Here is a 20,502-nt window from a genome sequence, read left to right on the forward strand (position 1 = left end):
ATAAAAAGTGAAATGTGCTGGGTTGATTCTATGGTGACTAACTGCTGCTGTCTTGACATTTGTAGACAAAGATGTAAACCCTCCATTGAAGTCGATGCAGAGATTTTGTGGATGATCCCAAGTTGCTTTTCAGAAAGACACACATGGTGCTTTCTGAGGACCGTGGGCTGCTGTGAGATGAAACGGCCTCTTCTCCATCTGGAAGCATCTTCAGCATCATGGTTGTGGCCAGTGCAGACCAGAATGTGGGCGTCCTGTAAGGGCCCTCCTAGGTGTCCCTGCGAGGCTGGCCTAGCGGGGTTGCTTTTCTCCTGGCTCCTCCTACCACGCTTCTCCTGTCCTGGGCCTGGTCTTCCCCGTGACCTCCGGCCACACCAGGGGCGTCTGCAGTGAGGAAGGGGGGCCCTTTACCGCAGTACTCCCCTCAGAGCTGGATTTGCTACACCGGTGTCATGATCAGGAGCCGGGTAGAGTGCTGGAGAGACAGGTCATACTCGGTAACCTCCTCAGGGCATTCTTACATCAGCTGGGTTTGGGAGCCATTTAAAAAATACCTCCTGGCCAGGTAAGGTGGCTCATGCCTATAGTCCCAGCACTTCGGGAGGCCGAGGCGGGCAGATCACCTGAGATCAGCCTGGCCAACATGTTGAAACCCCGTCCATACTAAAAATGCAAAAATCAGCCAGGCGTGGCGGCAGGCGCCTGTAATCCCAGCTACTCAGGAGCCTCAACAGGAGACTCGCTTGAATCCGGGAGGCAGAGGTTGCAGTGAGCTGAGATCACGCCACTGCGCTCCAGGCTGGGTGACACAGTGAGACTTTGTCTCAAAAAGAAAAATTAAAAATCAACCTCTAAAGGGCTGTCTGCCTTGAAGCAGGGCACCGTGAGCTGGGGAGAGGGAGCAGGAATTCCCCGTCCCCCTTAAATCATAACTCCCCCGGCAGGCGTGGCTCCGTAGCAGGCCAGACGGATTCGGTGACACTTTTATTTATCTGAAGCATCTTTTTGTTCCCTCCCTCCCCACCAAATTCCACTACTGAAGACTTTAAATCTGTTTTCTGCAAACGATTAGGGGTTTCTACAAGATCAGCATCAATCAACTTCATTGGAAAATGTACCATTGGAAGCAAAGGTTCTAACCCGAGTCCTTACCGAGTCTGTCTGTCTCCACACTTACTGCAAATCACTGTTTCTAAGTGTGTGGTCAGCGCACCCAGGCGAGCCTTCCCCCTTTGATTTAGAGCAGCTCATCTTGCTGATGGCTGTGATTACAGCAGAGCACCTGGGCAGAGCACGTGCCCCCCACCGCACGCGCCGCCTCCCCCCCCCCCCGCCCTCCGTGATTTCAGCCTCCAAGTGGAATTCTGCCGTTCTTGGCGAGGAAGGCTTCTCAGGTCAGTGGTGCGCTGATGCGCTGCTTCCCGGGAATGCGCGGAGACGCCGTTCCCAAACCGAGGGGTCCGTGCCACAGGAAGGCAGGAGGAAGGTGGGCCGTCCTGTGAGACAGGGTGTGGCCACGTGAGACGTGGGGCCTGTCTTAGGGTCGGGAAGAAAATCCCTCAGCTGGCCGTGCCCCAGGCCTGCCCAGGCACCTCCAGCGGGTGGGGCTGTTTTGTCTTTCCCTGAGTCAGGGTGGGGGATCTGGCCCAGGCAGACTGAAGCCGGGCCACCGAGGGAGGGCTGGTGAGGAAGGCTCCGTCCTGAAGGCCTGGCCCACGTGCTGCCGCCTGTCTGGTCCTTCTGTGATCAGCTCTCTCCTCGCAGAGGCCACCCCACCACCCGTGGGGCTGTCGAGGATCACCAAGAGTGGCCCAGGGGAGAGAGGGCCCCTGCTTTACTCAGAGCTGCAGGCACCTCCCCCGACTCCAGCATCGGGACAGAGACAAGCTCAGAGTGGCTAGCGCCTTCCATCGCCCTCGGCCGGACGCCCGGCAGTGGCTCCAGCTCTGGGCCCGTTCCGCAGGACCTGGTGCTGCTCCTGGCCCCGCTGTCTCCTGCGCGTCCACCTGTGTGGCTGCACATGTTCCCCCGGTCTCTGCCTCCGGGGGCCACATCCCGCATGGGCTCTGGCCCCACCTTCGCCCGACAGCCCTTCTCTGAGCTGCTGGCTTTCTCTGGTGACACAGGTGTCCTTAGTCTGTGGGGAAGACCCGTGAGCTGTGTCTGTGTTTGAGGCTGTTTTCCAGGACCAATGGTAACTGTGGGCAGCAGAGTGTGGGGCTCTCCTGGGCCTTGGGGCCTGGCACATCTGGCTGGACCCCGGACTGACCCTGGGTCAGCACTTACCGTGTTCTTCGCACGTGCTGGGTCTGCTCTGCCTCTGAAAGGGGCCCCATGCCGTGCCTCGAGCATGCTGATAAACCTAACCTGGGTGACGCATGAGGGGTACCCTACCCAGAGCCCAGCCTAACCTGGGTGACGCATGAGGGGTACCCTACCCAGAGCCCAGCCTAACCTGGGTGACGCATGAGGGGTACCCGACCCAGAGCCCGGCCTAACCTGGGTGACGCATGAGGGGTACCCTACCCAGAGCCCGGCCAGCAGCTTGACCATGTGCTGGGTGAGGGACATGGGCTGGTGGCTTTGGGTCAGGCAGAGCTGGGTCACCTGATACATGACCCAAGACAGGGTTCCTGCCTCTAATTCTTTAACTGTAAATTGGACTCATCGACATTCTCTGTCTCAGGGCCGATGTCTGTGGGTGACTAGTCTCACCACATCTTCGATTTTCCACAGCGGTGGTCGAGTGAGAGCTGGCAGGCCAGGCGCAGGGAGGGAGGGACAGTCAGGGGCTGAGCCTCCGGGCACAGGGTGGGAGGGACAGCCAGGGGCTGAGCCTCCGGGCGCAGGGTGGGAGGGACAGCCAGGGGCTGAGCCTCCGGGCGCAGGGTGGGAGGGACAGCCAGGGGCTGAGCCTCCGGGCGCAGGGTGGGAGGGACAGCCAGGGGCTGAGCCTCTGGGCACAGGGTGGGAGGGACAGTCAGGGGCTGAGCCTCCGGGGTTCCAGAGGACCATGGTGCTGGGCCTCCCTCTGGCCTCTTTTGGGCCTTTTACCTGGGGTGGTTGGTTGGTCTTGGGTGACATCCACACCGTGAGCCTCCCTCCCCCAGCCCCTACTGCCCCTCCAGCCCCCAGAGCCCATGTGCTATGCCCCAGGCCCTGGATCTTCTGCCCCGGAAACTCCTGCCCCACCTGAGTTCAGCTCCTCTTTCCCGGATTTCCAGGTGTGGACCCAGTTCTCCAATCAATGACATTGACACCCAGGCACGAAGGGCCAGCTAGCAACCCCCTCTGAGCGCTATTTGTTTTTAATGGGTGAGGGGCTTCTCTTCAGGGTCACCTGGAAGCTCACACCCATCTGCCCTAGGGGAGGAGACTCTGTGGCCCCTGCCTTCCCCGCAGCCCTCTGCCAGAAGCTCAGCCTGCCAGGCTCACGGAGAGAGGCCCAGTGAACAGGGGAGGCCCCGGGGCCTGTCTTCACCCTTTCTTCTCCCACGAAGCTTAGGCATCTGTCAGAGGTGACCTGCGGGGTGGGCCTGGTGGGTCCATGTGTCCCCCTCCTGTGGGTTCTTACAGGGTCTCTGACCCTCCTTCATCCCCTCTCCCCACCCCAGACATTGGATTTCCATAGAAACGAATCGTCAGATCCATCCTTTCTTCTCTGTAGATAAACTAGTTAGTGCAGAAAGAATCCAAGCCAAATGCTCACAGCCCCATGAGGTCACAGGAGCTGCAGACACGAACCATCATGCCCCAGGATGCCCCCAAATCACAGGGGGGTGGCCCTGAAGGCCGCTCCGGTACGGATAGGTCTGATTTCTTGGTGTCCTCTGTGTCGCATGGTGGTCATTTGGGTGTTGAAGACCAAATCCAGAGGCTCAATGCTTAGTAAACAGCCCAACGGGGACAGAGTGGAGCAAAGCCCTAACCAGGGCAGCCGCCTCGCAAGCAATGGGGAGATTCACTGGCGGTGGAAACATCCATCCTGGGGCTGCCTCCTTGGCAGCGACGCAGAGGCTCACTGCAGAGATTCACTGGTGATGGAAACATCCATCCCGGGGCAGCCACCTCGCCAGCGATGGAAAGATTCACCAGCGGTGGAAACAGCCATCCCGGGGCAGCCTCCTCACCAGCGACGCAGAGGCTCACTGCGGAGATTCACTGCAGAGATTCACCAGAGGTGGAACCACATCGTTGGTTGTAAAGCTTTGCCCCCACAGGGAAACCTCCTGCCATAAAACAGTGACCAGAGGCCAACCTGGAGCATGTCTGCAGCCTCCAGACAATGACTGGGAAGGAAATTGTTTTTATACCTCCTCGGAGACCCCGAAATAAAAGAGGCAATCTGTGCTGGGAGTGTAATGGCTTCCCCAGGGAGAGTAGGAAGGTGCAGTCCCGGCCTGAGACCGGCTGCAGAACGCTGTCCAGCAGGGAAAGCACTCTATGGGGTTTGGGGGGAGCCTGGCTGCAAACTCCGCCTCTTTCACACATGCCCTGGGTTTTCCCCAACTGACAGGCTCAGGAGGGACTCTGACTATTCCTGGTCAAATGCAACTTAGCACATACGAAAGACGCCCAGTGCTTTAATGTACGTTCTGATTGTGTCAGCGGTGCAAACTCATGGGTGCGTTCATGGGTCCTCATCAGGCTGGTCCCCTGGGTGCCGCTTGCCCTGTACCTGTGGCTCATGTGCAGTGTCACAGACGGCGCATCCCTCGGCACCCCAGGCCCCTGGCTGCACAGCCGTGCTGTCGGTCGGCAGTTTCCATGCCTGCCCTGGTGATGGTGGGTTTGAACAGAGTCCACGGTGCCTGGCGAGGGTGGGTTTGAGCAGAGTCCATGGTATCTGTGATGGTGGGTTTGAGCAGAGTCCACGGTATATGTGATGGTGGGTTTGAGCAGAGTCCACGGTATGTGTGATGGTGGGTTTGAGCAGAATCCATGGTGCCTGGTGAGGGTGGGTTTGAGCAGAGTCCACGGTGCCTGGTGAGGGTGAGTTTGAGCAGAATCCACAGTGCCTGGTGAGGGTGGGTTTGAGCAGAGTCCATGGTGTCTGGAGGGCTCATTTGCATGTGAGGTTCACACTGTGTTGCTGTGATTCCCGGTGAAGGGACAGCTCTGGCCCAGCCCTCCTGTGACCCCATCGTGGTGGGGGGCTGGCGCAGTGCTGTCAGGGGTGTCTGCTCTGAGCTTGCTCCTGCCCCAGGGCTGATCCAGGCTCCCCAGGGCAGATGTACCTGTGACCAGACTCTGCCCATTGGTGACAGTGAGGACCTCCCTCCCCATGCTGAAGTCTCTCTAAAACAAAATTAACCACTAAATGCTACGGACAGTGGGCTAATTAGAAATTACTCCTGGGATGGGTCTAGATGTTGACCATTTCATATTAGCAAGCAGGACCCTTTAAAATGGATTCTTTTTCAAAAACTGCTCCATCTACTTAAAATAGCAAAGCCATGCGAACGACAGCTGTCTCGCCAGCCACATTTTCCTTTGCCTTTTCTCGATTGGTCCTGCTGGAGACAGCAGATGGGAGGAGTTTCTCCCGCCGGCAGTGAGCTCGGCACAGAGCACCGTGCGGCAGCCAGGAGGGGGCAGTGGCAGTGCGGGGCTCCGACCTGGAAGGGAGGTGCCGCTGAAGGAAGCCGGAGCCCTCGTCTCTCCGGGCTGTCCCTGAGGACTGGAATGGAGGTGGGAACGTGCTCTTGGAAGCCAGAAAGAAGACCCCTGCGGGAGGTGGGACATCGACTGGAGCACTCACCTGTGGTGGAAGAGAACACAGACCCGAACCCCGGTGCACGGGATGGGACCCCGCCCTTCTCCAGTGGGTTCTTCCTCTCCCCGGAGAGTCCCCTTCACCGCTCCCCAGGGAGGAAAGCAGGAGGTGGGCCCTCAGTCTGGGTCTGCAGGAGCCCACCTGTCCCTTGTGGGGTTGGGGCCAGGAGTCACTAACGTCATTTCAGCGTCAGCTGGTGTCGCCTCTTAGAGCAGCTTCTTACCTAAGAGAGAGCAAAGCACCTGTGGAATCTCCTCTCCCGTTTCCAGGAGTCCGTGCCCCTGAAGGGCCTGCCCGCTCGACATCCTCTGAGTCTCCACCAGCAAAGCCAGCCAAGCCCCCTTCCTCCTCCTCCTCCTCAGGCCTCTCTTCTCCTGTGAACTCTTTTTGGGCCTTTCCCAAGCTCCTGGGGTTTTGTCCTCGGGACAGAGCTGGAAAGTGGGGAGAGGCAGAACCCGCTCGGCCCTGTGAGCACCTTCCCCTTTCTAAATGAAGATGCCTCTGACAGTGTCCTCAGGGCGACCTGGGCACAGCCTCAGCCCGGTCAGTGGGTCCAGCCCTGTCTGAAGTGGCATCTCGAGGGCACCTTCCTCTCCCTGCACCCACAACGGCTCCCACCTCTGCCGTCTACCAGAGCCTGGTCCCTCCAGCCCCACCCCCGCCAACTACCTCACATGTGCAGAGCTGACATCAGCCCCGCTGGGCCCCCCTCGCCATCCAGGTGGAGGCCAGCAGACCTGCAGGGTAAGAGTACCCAGCCTTTTCCCAGTTCTCCTTTCAGCCCCGCAGTCTCCTTACAGTTCTCTGGTATCTGGCCCCCTTCTGTGAGGCCATCTTCACTCACCCCTGGAGGCTGGGCTCACCTGGCTGCCCCATGCCCCGTGGCCCTGCCCCTGCCCCTGCCCGTCCTGCCGCCTCCACTGGTCTCTGAACCCCATACCCACCAAGTTTGGCCTTCATCAAACTGCAGGGGTCCACGTCCAAGTCTCCCTCCCATGGTCCTGTAAGCAGATAAACAGACTGGAGAGAGACTCAGAAGTACGGGGAGCCTGTGTTCACCCTGAGAGGAGATGCAGGAGTTGGGGGTGGGGGCTACGTTTGTGGGGAAAGCTCCCCTGTGTGATCCGCCTGCTGGTCCCTTCCATCCTGGCTGCCTTCACTGCCCTGTAACAGGTGACAAGAGCAGAAGGTAAACAAGGATAGGAGGAGAAGGTGCTTTTTCCCTCTGTCAGGGAAAGCTGGTCACGGTGAGGATGGAAGGAGGCCCCCGGAGCAGGAGGGCCACAGAGGGACCCAATGGACCTGTTAGGAGCATTGGCAGGCAAGAGGAGTATCTGGGGGAGAGGAACAGCAGCCTGAAGGAACATCAAAGGGAGAGAGGAGCACCTGAGAGGAGAAGAGCAGCTGGAGGGGAGGAACACCTGGAGGAAAGTAGCTGGTGAGAGCATCTGAGGGAGAGGAACAGCTGGGGGAGGCGCCTGGCAGCGTGGTAGGAAATTGTGAGGATCTCACCAGCTTCGTCCAATCACCTCTTCTGAGGCAGTGAGCATCTTCCATGGGGTTGAACCTGGAGGACTTGCTGTGACCAGTGGAGAGCACTGATTGCCTACACCAGGGTCCCCAGTGCCTGGCATGGACCAGTGTCTGTCCATGGCCCGTTAGAAGCTGGGCTGCACAGCGGGAGGCAAGCAGTGGGTGAGGGAGTGAAACTTCATGTGTACTTACAGCCACTCCCCTTGGTGGGACACAGAGCCATCTCCAAAAGCAAAGAAAAAGGAAATCCATCTCCAGGAAACAGTAACTCCCATCCCCTCTCCTGCCAGCCCCGGCAACCACCATTCTGCCTTGTTCCTGGGTTTGCCTCCTGTAGACCCTGAGTATATTCAAGAAATCATATGGGATTTGTCCTTCTGTGACCGGCTCATTTCACCCAGCCTGATGTCTTCAGGTTCTCCTGCCGGAGCCTGTGTCCCAATCTCCCTCCTTGTTACGCTGCATCGTATTCTGTTCCGTGGATATTCCACGTTTTGCGTAGCCACTCATCCGTCAATGGGCGCGGTTGCTTCCCCTGTGCGGCTGCCTGGATTGCGCTGCTGTGAGCTGAGTGCTTGTGCTTCTGTTCCAGGCCCTGCTCTCAGTACTTCTGTGCATTTCCTGAGCGTGGCTTGGGGGTCTCTGTGGAGGAGGCCAGGTCATGGGGTCCCCTCCACCATCTGACAGCTCGTGGTTTATATGCGGTGTTGCCATAGTGTGGCCTCTCAGCCACATATGGAATTCTGGGTTTGAAGCTGGGTGCCCACTCTCAGTCTCTGATTCCCAAGGGGAAAAGAATTCCCACATGCTGAGTGTTTATCAGGCGCTGGGCATAGAGATGTGCTTTTAGATGTGGGCTCCCTGTTTAGGGGCACCGTATGGAGGGCAGATGGGCTCTGAGGTCTGGGGCTGGTTCCCCGGCATGCCTAGGCCAGGTAGCGTCCTCAGTGCTGGGACGAGGGCAGGTGCGGGGGTCTGTGTGCCCCCACCCTGGCACACAACCCCTGAGCTCCAGGCCGAGGCTCCGGAGGGGCTGCTCACGGGTGTGCTTCCCTCACCAGGTGAATGAGAACATGTAGTGCAGCGACAGCTCTGGTGACACCTGCTGGGAGCTTGGTGTGGACACCCCAGCCCAGCCCAGCTGGAGAGCCCTGCCCCTGGGCGTCCCCTGGCCATCCAGCCTCACCATGTCCAAGAGGGGCATGGGCAGCCGGGCCAAGGGGGACAAGGCGGAGGCCCTGGCGGCGCTGCAGGCGGCCAACGAGGAGCTTCGAGCCAAGCTCACGGACATCCAGATCGAGCTGCAGCAGGAGAAGAGCAAGGTGGGCTCTCCCCAGACCCCCACCCCTGAATGCCCTACCCTCCCGCCTCCCCCAGGGCTAGGCTCTTCCTAAGCCAGGTGTAACCAGGGCCCTGTGGAAACACCCCCCCAGTCCTAGAAGCTGCTTGGAACAGGCTACTTGGTGGGGGTGGGGAGGGGGGCGGCAGGCAGTGGGAGACTTGAGGGCCCCGTGGGCAGAGGCGCCATGGTGGCCGCAAACCACGGTGAGCTCACAAAAATTATCCTCTGCTGAGTGGGGACGGCCCTTCTGTCTGGGGCCACAGGGCCTTGGGGGTCTGTGTCCAGTGGTGCCATCCCTGGAAAGGACACTGACTTTCCCACTTCAGCGTCTGTGGTGGAACTGACCTGAGACAGAGTGGGTATGGCTTTCGCATGGGAATAAAGGGAAAAGATGGGCCCAGGGCTTAGACTTCCGGGTTTGAGAACAGCGCCCGCTACCAAGGGTGGAGACGCAGGGACGTGCCCAGGGCCTAGACTTCCGGGTTTGAGAACAGCGCCCGCTACCAAGGGTGGAGACGCAGGGACGTGCCCAGGGCCTAGACTTCCGGGTTTGAGAACAGCGCCCGCTACCAAGGGTGGAGACGCAGGGACGTGACCAGGGCAGGTGGAGGCCCAAGATGGCCCCTGGCTGGACCCCTAGCACTCTGGGTTCTTACAGCTTCTGGAACGCTTGAGCCGTGCTGACCTGTGCTGGCAGCCAAGAGGGGGTTGTGGGGAGGGGCTGACCAGAGTCCAAGCCAAGCCCAGAGTGGGCCACCCCTGACCCACTCTTTCCACCTCTGGCATCACCTCTGCCCTCTCCTTTGCGTCTCCTGGTCCCCAGGAGCCATTAGGGAGTGTGCCGGCCTCCTGGATGGAGGAGGTGAAGGAGAGAGCATTTGGAGAGAAGACAGCACCAGGAAGGGGCTGGGCATGAGGGCAGGTGCCTGCTGCAGGAAGCAGGGGCAGAAGGAAGGGCCTGGGTCACTCGTGGATGGTGTCCCCGCTCCAGGCCCTAATGCTCTTCCTCCTGTGTCTTGCCCAGCGAAGGCGTCTCTCGCGGGGGCTTCGTGGTCTGGTGGTGGAGGGGAGGCGGGTTATTTGGGGCCAGTTGCTTAACCGAGTTACCCACCCTCCTGTGATTCCACTTCCTTGTCATATCGAAAGAAGATGAAGGTTTCCTGACATGTGATGATCATGTGAGGTTCAGGCTTTGGTACCCATGAGGAAAGTTGTATTAGAACATGAGTCATCCCAGCACACTGGGGGCAAGGCGGGAGGATCACTTGAGCCCGGGAGTTTGAGACCAGGCTGGGCAGCATAGCGAAACCTCAGTGCTACAAAAACACAGGAACATTAGCCAAGGGCAGCGACGTGCTCCCGAGGTCTCAGCTCCTCAGGAGGCTGAGGCGAGATGACTGCCTGGGTCTGGGAGGTTGAGGCTCTAGGGAGCTGTGATTGTGCCACTGCACTCTAGTCTGGGTGACAGAGCAAGACCCTGTCTCTAAAAAAATAAAAATGATTGAATTACAGCTGCACCTGCTCATTTACATATTGTCCTTCGAGTTGACCCACAAAACCTAAAATATTTACCACTGGGCCCCGTCCCCACCACCCCCGTCCCGCAGTGAGTTCCCTCTTCTGTAGGATGGAGATGAACACAGCGCCCGCTGCCTGTGGCCTGGAGGAGGGGGTGCTCCCGAGGCTGCCTGTGGCCTGGAGGAGGGGGTGCTCCCGAGGCTCCCAGGTACAGCTGGGGGACAGTCTGGCTCCTCGGACACCAGAAGGCTGAGGGCATGCGGACGTGGTCAGAAAATGTGCGTCCAGCACTTGCTCTGTGCCAGGCGTCCATAAATTGCCCAGAGGCCCAGACTTGCTGCAGAAGAGAAGAGGGTCAGGGTGTGAATAACCCCCTGAAAATGGGGAGTTTTCCTACAGGATGGCATCAGGCTGCCTGGCAAGCCAAGGACATGATGTTGTCCTCCCTCTCCCATTGTGCTGATGGGGGAAGAGATGGGTTGTCCAGAGCCCAGTGAGAATGAAGCTCTTTGTTTTACTGAGTAAAAATATAACCATTGTATTTTTTTTTTTTTGAGACAGAGTCTCACTCTGTTACCCAGTGTGGAGTGTGGTGGAGCGATCTCAGCTCACTACAGCCTCGACCTCCTGGGCTCAAGCGGTCCTCCCACCTCAGCCCCCAGAGAGCTGAGACCACAGGTGTGTACCACCATGCCTGGCTTTTTTTTTTACTTTTTTGTAGACACTAGTCTTGCCATGTTGCCCAGGCTGGTCTCAAACTCCTGGACTCAAGTGATCTTCCTGCCTCAACCTCCCAACATGCTGGACTTACAGGTCTTAGCCACTGCACCTTCTCGACACAAACACCGCCCTGCGGACATCCCCAGGGTGAGTCCCGGGTTCTCCGTCCACCCAGTTATGGCCGCGTCACGCAAGTTAATGTGCAGTTTTGCCACAACACATCCGTCTGCGACACTCTGAGGGACACACGCTCCTCGACGGGCAAGAGGCCGGGCTCTCGGCTTGCCTGGTGCCGGCAGGGGCTCCGGGGCCAGCGTCTGAGGGTGGAAACCCGGACTGCTGGGCACCTTACAGGGCTGTTTAGTTGTGCCCAGAGGAGGATGCACCCCCCTGGCACAATGTGCAGAAGGCACCAGAGGAGAGGAACAGAGAGGAAGCCTGTTTGCCTCAGAGCTCCCCACCCTTGACGTCCTCGCAGGAGGGTTCACGTTGCAGTGTCTTGAACAAGCGACCTGAGCCCACCTCGTCAAGCGTAACTGACAGCATGCTGGACGCGTGGGCAGCCAGTCCCTTTTGCCGACTGACCACGGCGCCTCTCGGAGTTGGAGCCACGTGGAGTCACGCAGCTCGCACGGGCTCGTCCGTGTTGTTCACGTGTCCCACCATACTGGGCCTGTCGACGGCATTCAGGCTGCTTCAGCTCTGGGCTGGTACTGCCAGCCTGTGCGCGGGTCTTGGACCACATGCGAAAGAATTCCTGTAGGAGACGTTCTTGCAAGCCGAGTCTCTGGGCCAGAGCACGTCTGCGTTTGCAGTTTGACGGTGACGTCCCCAGGGCCCATGGAGAACAGAGAGGGCCCTTTGGCAAGGTCCAGCTGGCTCCCAAGGGCTTCTCCAGGAGCCGGGCTGGGAAGAATCCTCACCGCCAGCTCACGCTGGCCAGAAGATGCTGGCCGCTCTGGGACCACCAGGGTTCGGGATCATGGCTTGGCTAGGCTCCTTCCTGCAGACCTCGTTATTTGGGCTTAGCCAAGGACCCAGAAATATTCTCATCTCTGCTTGGGGGGTCTTTCTAAGCTGGGGTTTTCACACCTCGCCGTGCAGCAGAGCCCCGACCTTGGTCCTGCTGGAGCAGAAGCTGCTGAGACGGGCAGGGAGGCATTGAACCTGCCCAGGGCCACTCAGCATCTGGCTTCGTGGAGCCACCCTCCCTCTCCCACCTCCCTTCCTCTCCCACCTCCCTCCCTCTCCCAGCCCTTTCATCCTGCCAGTCCCAGGGAACAGTGACTTTCCCGCATTAAAGGAGCTTTCAGGGGATGCAGAAAATAATTATTCTTTGTCTTCTCAACTTCCAGGGACTGTCGCTAACTGAAGTAGGGGCTGCAGAGGAAAAGGCGGGTGGGACAAAGATGGAGCCTCAGACAGAAGAGACTCCCTGGGCCACCAAGACCCCCGGGCATCCTCTGACATGGCCCCCATCTCATTAACTTGTCCTTCCTCCAGCTCCTAATCTGTCCCTCCCTGCCTCCTTAGCCCACCCCTCCCTGTCTCCTTAGCCCACCCCTCCCCCCACCTCCTTAGCCCAACCCTCCCCCACCACCTTAGCCCACCCCTCGCTGCCTCATTCACCTGTTCTTCTCCTTCCTGGTCCTGTCTTCCACTGGTGCCTCCAAGCCAAACCTGGACCTTCCCAGCCAAGCATCATTGAAAGCATTCAAGGTGGGCACAGTGGTTCGTACTTGCAATTCCAGCACTTTGCAAGCTGAGGTGGGAGAATCACTTGAGCCCAGGAGTTCAAGCCCAGCCTGGGCAACATGGTGAAACCTGGTCTCCACACAAAAACAAATTAACGGCATGGTGGTACTCACTCGTAGTGCCAGCTACTGAGGCTGAGGTGGGAGGATCCTTGAGCCCAGGAGGTCGAGGCTGCAGTGAGCTGTGATTGTGCCACTGCATTCCAGTCTGGGTGACTAAGAGTGTCTAAAAAAACAATTTTTTAAATTAAAAACATTTGAGGTTAAAAAAATATTGTGTGCACGTGTGTGTGTACATACAGAAAAGCATATGGCAGACAGGTGGATAGCCACCACCTACAATTAAGAAATAACTGCATTTGGATTCAAATAGAAGTAAACTAGAAGCTCTGCCCAGCTGCCTGCCCGGGTTCCCGTGCCCTCCGAGAGGGCTGAATGCCCCTGTGCCCTGGTGTCTTCCAGGCCTGAGAACAACAGCAAGGGTCTCACAGATGGTACAAGGACTTCAGCTCATTGTACCTGAGAATCCTGAGGACCCTGAAGCTCCTGCCCCTTTTCCTCCAGCTCCCTGGGCGTTCTCCTCTCCCTGCTCCATTCCATGGATGGAATATCCCATCTGAGTTGACCTTTGAGTCTTCCTGAGCAGGGAAGGGCTTGAGGCTGTAGCTTCTGCGTGGTTAGAAACAGGACCACGGGAAGCCATCAGGGGCCCCTGGGCTCTCCCATCTCCGCAGCTCACACGGCGTTTTGACCTCTACCACAAAAACGTGGGGATACTTGATCTGCAAAACACTTGCATAAGTCACAGCCAAGTAGGGAAGAGAAAACAGGAATTCACTCATTCTGATTGCCAGTGTGGGTGCTTCTGCAGCCTTTACTGTGTCCACGCTGAGTAATATCATCATTGCAACCCCAGGACAGGCGTCTAACTAGGCCTTCAGCTATGGAAGCAGAGCCTCCCGTCTGATTTCCAGGGATCGAGATGCCTCAGAAGCAGCCATGGAAGGGGGTCCAGTTCTGGACCTCGAGAGAGAAATCAATGGCTGGCCAGAGGAGCCCTTCCTGGGACAGACTGACTCTACTCCATCAACCTCTGCCAGCCCAGAGGGACGGGCAGCCCCTGAGCCGGTCTGGAATCCGGCCGTGCCCTGGAAGCTCCCACAGCCCACTGGTGGCCAAGGCGGCATCTGGCAGCTGCACCAGCTCAGGTGTGGGCAAGTGCTTCCGGCTGCTTGTGCCTCCAGCAGGGTTTGAGCCTTGGCAACTCCCAAGGCCAGATCCAGATGTGGGGCCACCCGTAGCTGGGCCCAGCCTGCTGTGCAGTTTCCCTGTGGTGATGGGAAGGTGATTAAATCCACTTACATTGGACAATGAGCAGGGGAGCTGCTTGCTCCTCTGTCGTGGTCCCAGGCTCTCAGCCACTGAGAATCCCAGGAATTCTCAGCACGTCCGAGTTCTGCAACTGTATCACCACATTTTACAGACTGTAATTTTCAGGGCAAAGAAGGTCCCTGTGAGTTCTGGAAAAAGCATTTGGATTTCAGACCGATGGTTCATCGATCGCCGAGGAAGAATTGAGCGGAATGAGATTTGAGAAGTCAAGAATAAAATGATTTGAATAAAAGCAGGACACTTCTGCAGGTGCCAGCCCTCTGGGGGGCGGGGGAGAGAGCTGGGACCGTTCCCGTGAACAAGATCCCCCACAAAGGGGAGGGGCTCACAAGGAGGGCTCCTGTGGGAGCCGCGTGGGCGTGAACTCAGCCTTGTCTGGAGGCAGGTACAGCATGGGCTGCTTTAGAGCTGGAAAGAGGCATGCATGTCGGGGGTGTAAGTCACCGTGTTTTTGCGGTGGACACAGAGGCTCCAGCTCTAGCCTGGGCACAGCAGGGCCCTCCTGCCTGTTCCGGGGTCTGGCCACTGCCTGCCTCCTGCAGGTTGAGCCCTGACTCTCAGAACTGTGTGGATGAGGAACCAGGGCAGGGAGCAGGGAAAACACACCCACAGCAGTCGCACCTTTAGGAGGTGCCTGGAAAGTCCTGTGCGATCCTGGCTTTAACTGAGGACCTGCCTGGAGGTGGGAGACCCCATGGAAGCCCCGGCCTCTTACCCCCACAAGAAATGTGTCCTGGACAGCTATGCCCCCATGGGCCTGTGGTAGGAGGCCTACCTGCGGCAGGGACAGGGACAGGGACAGAGGCCGAGGCAAGGGGTGGCGGAGCCAGCAGACGTGGTGGGTGGTGCTGGGGTCACTGCTGAGGAAGGGGCCCTGGAGCAGAGACCCCCATGAGCACAGGGAGGCCCCAGGGTGGGGATGGCTCCAGGTGGGGCTAGAGCCCAGGTGAATGGGGACAGGTGTGACCTGGAGTGCCAGGACGGCCAGGCAAGTATAGCCTCATGGGGAGGATGCAGGAGAGGTCAGCAAAGGTGGCCACAGACCTCAGGGGCTGTGGCGGGGGGGTGGGCACGTGAGGGAGCCTAGTAACCTATGGTCTGCATGGGGACACTGGAGGGAGAAAGGGGGTTGCTGATCACTGTGGGAACAACAAGCAAATCTGGCCTTCCCTGGCTACTGAGTGTCCCACCATGGTGGGGCAGGGAGCTTGGGCCACGCTCCAGACCTGGCCAGCAGCTTCCTGGAGCCTTAAAGCTGGACATGACGTGACTCTATTTTCATATTATAAATGTCTTTATGTATTTAAAATATTTCAGTGCTTTAAATATACGCTCTTGCTGCTGTGAGAGGGGCTGAGGGGAGCAGAGAACCATGAGAGGCAGCTGCTCAGAGGCAGCCGTGGAGGGGGATGGGGCAGAGGCGCCAGCATGTGTGGGCAGGCATCGGGTGGACGGTGTGTGGACGGCTCCAGGACACGGGGCCAAGGCCCCAGCATGTGTGGGCAGACATTGGGTGGAACATGCAGGTGGATGATGCAGGGATGCTCTGGGCTTGGGCCTGAGGCCCGGTGGCTGGGCTACCCTTTGCTGAGGTGGTGTCTGGGTGAGGATGATGGGCACTGGGCGCTGGAGGACATCAAGGACTCTACGTGGGACCAGGCCACTGTGGAGCCTCACAGTGATGCCCAGGCGGGGGCGGCCACGTGGGCCGGGAGCATAGGTACCCGCTGTCCCGCAGGGTGCATGGGCCTTAGGTGTGGGAGTGGGGGTCTCTGGGTGGTGGGTGATGCTGCCCGGAGGACAGGGAAGGGGGAGACAGGGCTGGGACCAGCCCTGGGCACTCAGTTCATCAGTTGGGAAGCCCCAAGAGGGCAGCGAGGAGGCCATGCTCTTCTCCTTCACCCGCCTCACGCCTGCTTCCAGAACATTCCATCTCGCCTCTGTTCTTTCGGGCTGTTAGGTTTTAAGAAGGATCGTTTTCAAGTTTGTTCCGAATCTAGGTTCACAGGGACATTGGTCTTTGGTTTTCTTTGCTTGTAGTGTCTTTGTCTAGTTTTGTTATCAGATCAATACTGAGCTCACAGAACTGGGACGTATTCTTGCCTCTTAGTCCTGGCTGCTCGGGAGGCTGAGGCAGGAGAAAGAAAAAAAAAAAAAAGGATCTTTTTTCCGGGCTCCTTATTTTGTTCCACCGTATTCCTCCGTGTTTGTGGCTGTGCTTCACAGAGATTTATATGAATGTTTTGTATTTAAAAGAAGTCTCCTGCCTTCCCCTGGGGACTGTCTGCTCATTACTGTGGGAACCTGAATGTTCTGTGCCTGTAGGAGTGGGGAAATCCTACCCAAAGAGTCTGGGATCTGATTCTCCTTGTCCACAGCCGTACTTCTCGCTGGAAAGGGCAGCGCTGCACCTCCCCTGGGACATCGGCTCACATGGTGGGACGCGTCTGAGCCCTGGGCTTGGTCAGCCTCCTGCTGCCTGGCTGCAAATCCCCTCTCCTGCTCCCTCTGTCTTTCCCTTCTGCCCCGTTTGGCTGTCCCATTCTTTCCTACTCTTCAGAAAAAAACGGTTCTCATCCGGGAGCATGAACAGTTAGGGTTTGAAAGACCGTGACCTTCCCACTTTCTAAAGCACGACTTACTGAAACGTACAGGAAATGCACCTACCTGGTGACCAGGACACTGCACATACCTGGTCTGAGGGCAGTTGTCACGATGGTTCAGGGCTCACCGATCACTCTTGACCTGCTTTAGGGAATGTGACTTGTACCCCCCAGGATTCTGTCATAAAGCCCTGAGGCAGGTGACCTGTGAATGGCCAAAAGCATTAGCAACATTGTTTAAGGACACACAAGTCAGTAAGACAAAGCCGAATGCACCCAGTTGCTTTTACAGACGCAGGTCCCTGGGGTTGCTGACTGGATGCTCATTGGAGAAGTTCTGTCCCCAGAAGCCCCCGGAAGCCCCTCTGCAGGGGACGCGGCCGCCGGTTCCGGGCCCTGAGATGTTGCGAGGCTCCTGTAGCAGCGATTCTGATACACGAGGGCGCTGTGGGTTCTCTCTGCTGATGATACGGAGCAAAGCTACCGGACTGTCCCGGCCTGAGGAAAGTGCAGAAGGAGTCAGGTTGTGTTCACTCTGCAGACTGCCCCGCAGCCACTAGCATCTCCTGGAGGAACAATGTTTGCTAATAGGGACTCCTGTCGTCTGGCTGAGAAAAGCCTGGGAAAGAGGGAGCAGGGCTTTGTGGGCCTTTCCTGTTAAGAAGTGTTGCTTGTACCCTGGTCACAGAGACAGGTTCCCAGCTTTTCTTCTAGCAGATGTGGTGTTTTGCCCTTCAGTTTTATGTCGGAAACACGCTGGGATTGATTCTGGCACAGGATGTGAGTAGGGCATGAACGTGGATATGAGATGGGCCTGGCACTGTAGCAGGAGCGGCCGTGGGAAAGGATCTCTCAGACACTGAATACAGGAGGAAGGAATTTATTTCAGCTGGGAGCAATGTGGCATAGGTGCCTAACAGCCAAGCTCGTCGAACAAAGGGAGGTTCAGCCTTTATATAGGCTTATACTTTAGATGTTACACGTGGAAGAATCTTAGGTTCACAGTTTTAGGACTCACATGTGAAAAGGTTTCTGGTTAGACCTTGTTTTAAGTAAAAATAGTGCTTTCTGGAGAGTTTCCCCAAGGCCTAGCCTGTTGTTTTCAGGAAGGAGATTCAGGAGGCGCCAGCTGGCCTGCTCTCTCTCTCATGCACAGTGGATGACAGAGGGGGAGGGAATCCCAAATGCCTGGGTCTCCCTCCTCAGCACCATTTACGTAAACAGGCTTTACCCACTGCACTGCAGTTTCACTTTTACACTAAATCCGTGGCCGCGTGTGTGAGCCTGTGTTGCAGACAGCATCACTGGCCGGTCCTCTGCCCCTCCCGGGAGGGCGCCCGTACCGTGTGACTTTGCAGATCTTGGCTTTGTTCTGGCCAGTGCAGCCTGACCTGGGCCAGGCCAGAGCCCAGCCCTGCGTCCCCTGCTTACTCCTCCACCTCTGTCACCTCCTGGAGGAGGCTATGTCGAGACTAGCCGCCAGTCTCAGGAAGAGTGCCACGTGCTCCCCACTGAGCCCAGCCTGGCCACCTGACTCCAGCTGACCTCTAGACTCATGAGAAGAAAATGAATGGTGGTTGCTTCTGTGTAGCGTGGCAGAAGTTTACTTATTTTTGAGACAGGGTCTCACTCTGTCACCCAGGCTAGAGTGCAGTGGTGATCACAGCTCACTGCAGCCTCTACCCCCGGCTCAAGCAATCCTTCCACTTCATCCTCCCGAGTAGCTGGGACTACAGGCATGCACCACCACACCTGGCTAATTTTTAGATTTATTTTTTTTGTACAGACGGGGTCTCGCTGTGTTGCCCAGGCTGGTGTTGAACTCCTCACGCCATCCTCCTGCCTCTGCCTCCCAAAGTACTGGGATCACAGGATGAGGCACGGTGCCCAGACAGCTAATTTGACTGCTAGTGGCACTGGCTTCCCGAGAGTCTGCTTTGGATTCTCTTCTGTGTTGGTTCTTTGCATTTCCAGCTACAGTTTATAATCCATTTGGAGATTTGCATTTTTTGGTAAAAGCTTCTATGCATTGAATTGCATTGAATCTATAGATCAATTTGGGGAAAATAAACATGTTTATAATATTGAGTCTTTGGGTCGATGTCTGTGATATATTCTTCTGTTTATTTAAACACTTTTAAATTTCTGTCAGTAGCACTTGGTAGTTTTCAGCATAGAGGTCCTGGGCGTGTTTTCTAGCACATATTCATAAACGGTACTTTTGATATTTTCATTCCTATTTGCTGATGATTTACAGAAATGCAGTGATTTAAACAAATATTTGAATCAAGTGTTCCTCAATGTATTCATTTCTTCATTCAACCAAATCTGATGAATACATCTTTTTCCAGGGTGTGGGCAAAGTGTGGATAGGCTGCCGAGACGCAGGCCAGGGTGAACTGTGCATGAAGTGTTAGCTGGTGCAGCTCCGATTCCAAACACACTTCCCCGAGCTGCCAAACGCCAACCTGTTCAAATTAGTGCCGAGCACGGTCATGCTCCGCAGCTCTGGAATCAGCTCCAGCACTGGCGGGCACCGCGGTCACGGCTGGAAGTCACCCTGGCAGGCATTGAGATCACGGCTGGAAGTCATGTGGTGGGTCACAGCTAGAGGTCACCCTGGTGGTCACTGCGATCACGGCTGGAGGCCACCCTGGCAGGTCACTGAGATCACTGTTAGGGGTCATGCTGGTGGTACGCTTCTGTGATCAGAGGGGCACTCTGGGCCCCTGCTACTGATGGACTGGGAACCCACCAGCAGCCCAGAGGAGGCCTCAGCACAGCTTTTGTCAGCCCAGCTGCTCTCATCCGGGCCCTTCTAGGTGCCACAGCCTTGGTCTTGCACTCCACAGCCGCTTGTCAGCCCGGCTGCTCTCATCTGGGCCCTTCTAGGCGCCACAGCCTTGGTCTTGCACTCCACAGCCGCTTGTCAGCCCGGCTGCTCTCATCCGGGCCCTTCTAGGCGCCACAGCCTTGGTCTTGCACTCCACAGCCGCTTGTCAGCCCAGCTGCTCTCATCCAGGCCCTTCTAGGCGCCACAGCCTTGGTCTTGCACCCCAGTTTTCTGCATTCTCCTGGAGTGACCTCGGGAAATTATGGCTGGTTTAAATCAGAGCTGTTGACTTGCTGTGTGACTCGGTGCCAGCGGGACAGGCCTGGCAGAGGAGGTCGGTGTGGCCCTCCAGCTTTTGCCATGCGCGTACAGGAAGTCGTAGTTGTCTCAAAGAGGACCCACAGTTCTAAAGCAATTGTCGGAGGTTAGCGGAAGATCGTTTCTCTGGAAATGACTATAGAGAAAAATGTCATTTCTGGTGGAAACGTGGCTTGACTAAGTTACTCACGAAAAAAAAATGAAAGGATCTTTGCCATTTCATTTAAGATTCTGTCAACCCTGTCAGTCCTGAGAGCTGAGCAGTCCTCCAGCTCCCACTGGAGCCGTGAACATGTGGCCACATCATAAATGAGTATGGCCGTGTCCTGCTGTAAGTGGGCATTGGGCAGCTCCAAGGAGCGGGAGGGCAAAGCCCTTGGCAGCGCAGCCTGGCCACGGCGGGCAAGGGGTCCCGGCACTGGGGTCCGAATGCAGGACCCCCGCAGTGTGTCCCCAACCCCAGACAGGCCCTTGCTGGGCTATTTTGTTGCTCAGTAGAAGTGCCTTTTCTCTGCAGTTTAAAACAGTAACAACACAATCTCAATTCCTGGGACATACCTTTGATTTAGATGCCAGTAATTCTCAATGAAACCTTTCAGTGAGTTGCAGATTCGAGGGTGACCTTGGGTTTGCCTGAACGGTGCCTGCTGCCTTGAGCGTCCTGCAGGACTTCCCACTCAGCTGAGGCCTGGTCAAGACTGTATCGTGGTCAC

The 20,502-nt window shown here is 57.2% G+C and overlaps 1 protein-coding gene across 1 annotated transcript in view; it reads left to right on the forward strand.

Moving 5' to 3' along the window:
* The window catches only part of JAKMIP3 (Janus kinase and microtubule interacting protein 3), a 130,813-nt gene that overhangs the window by 51,305 nt on the left and 59,006 nt on the right, over window positions 1–20,502 (forward strand). The window contains 1 exon segment of the mRNA XM_078346785.1: window positions 8,371–8,631. Within this exon segment, the coding sequence (XP_078202911.1) occupies window positions 8,497–8,631 (135 nt within the window). The 5' untranslated portion in view covers window positions 8,371–8,496.

Source organism: Callithrix jacchus, chromosome 12, assembly GCF_049354715.1.
Source record: "Callithrix jacchus isolate 240 chromosome 12, calJac240_pri, whole genome shotgun sequence".
In the NCBI taxonomy this organism is placed as follows: domain Eukaryota; kingdom Metazoa; phylum Chordata; class Mammalia; order Primates; family Cebidae; genus Callithrix; species Callithrix jacchus.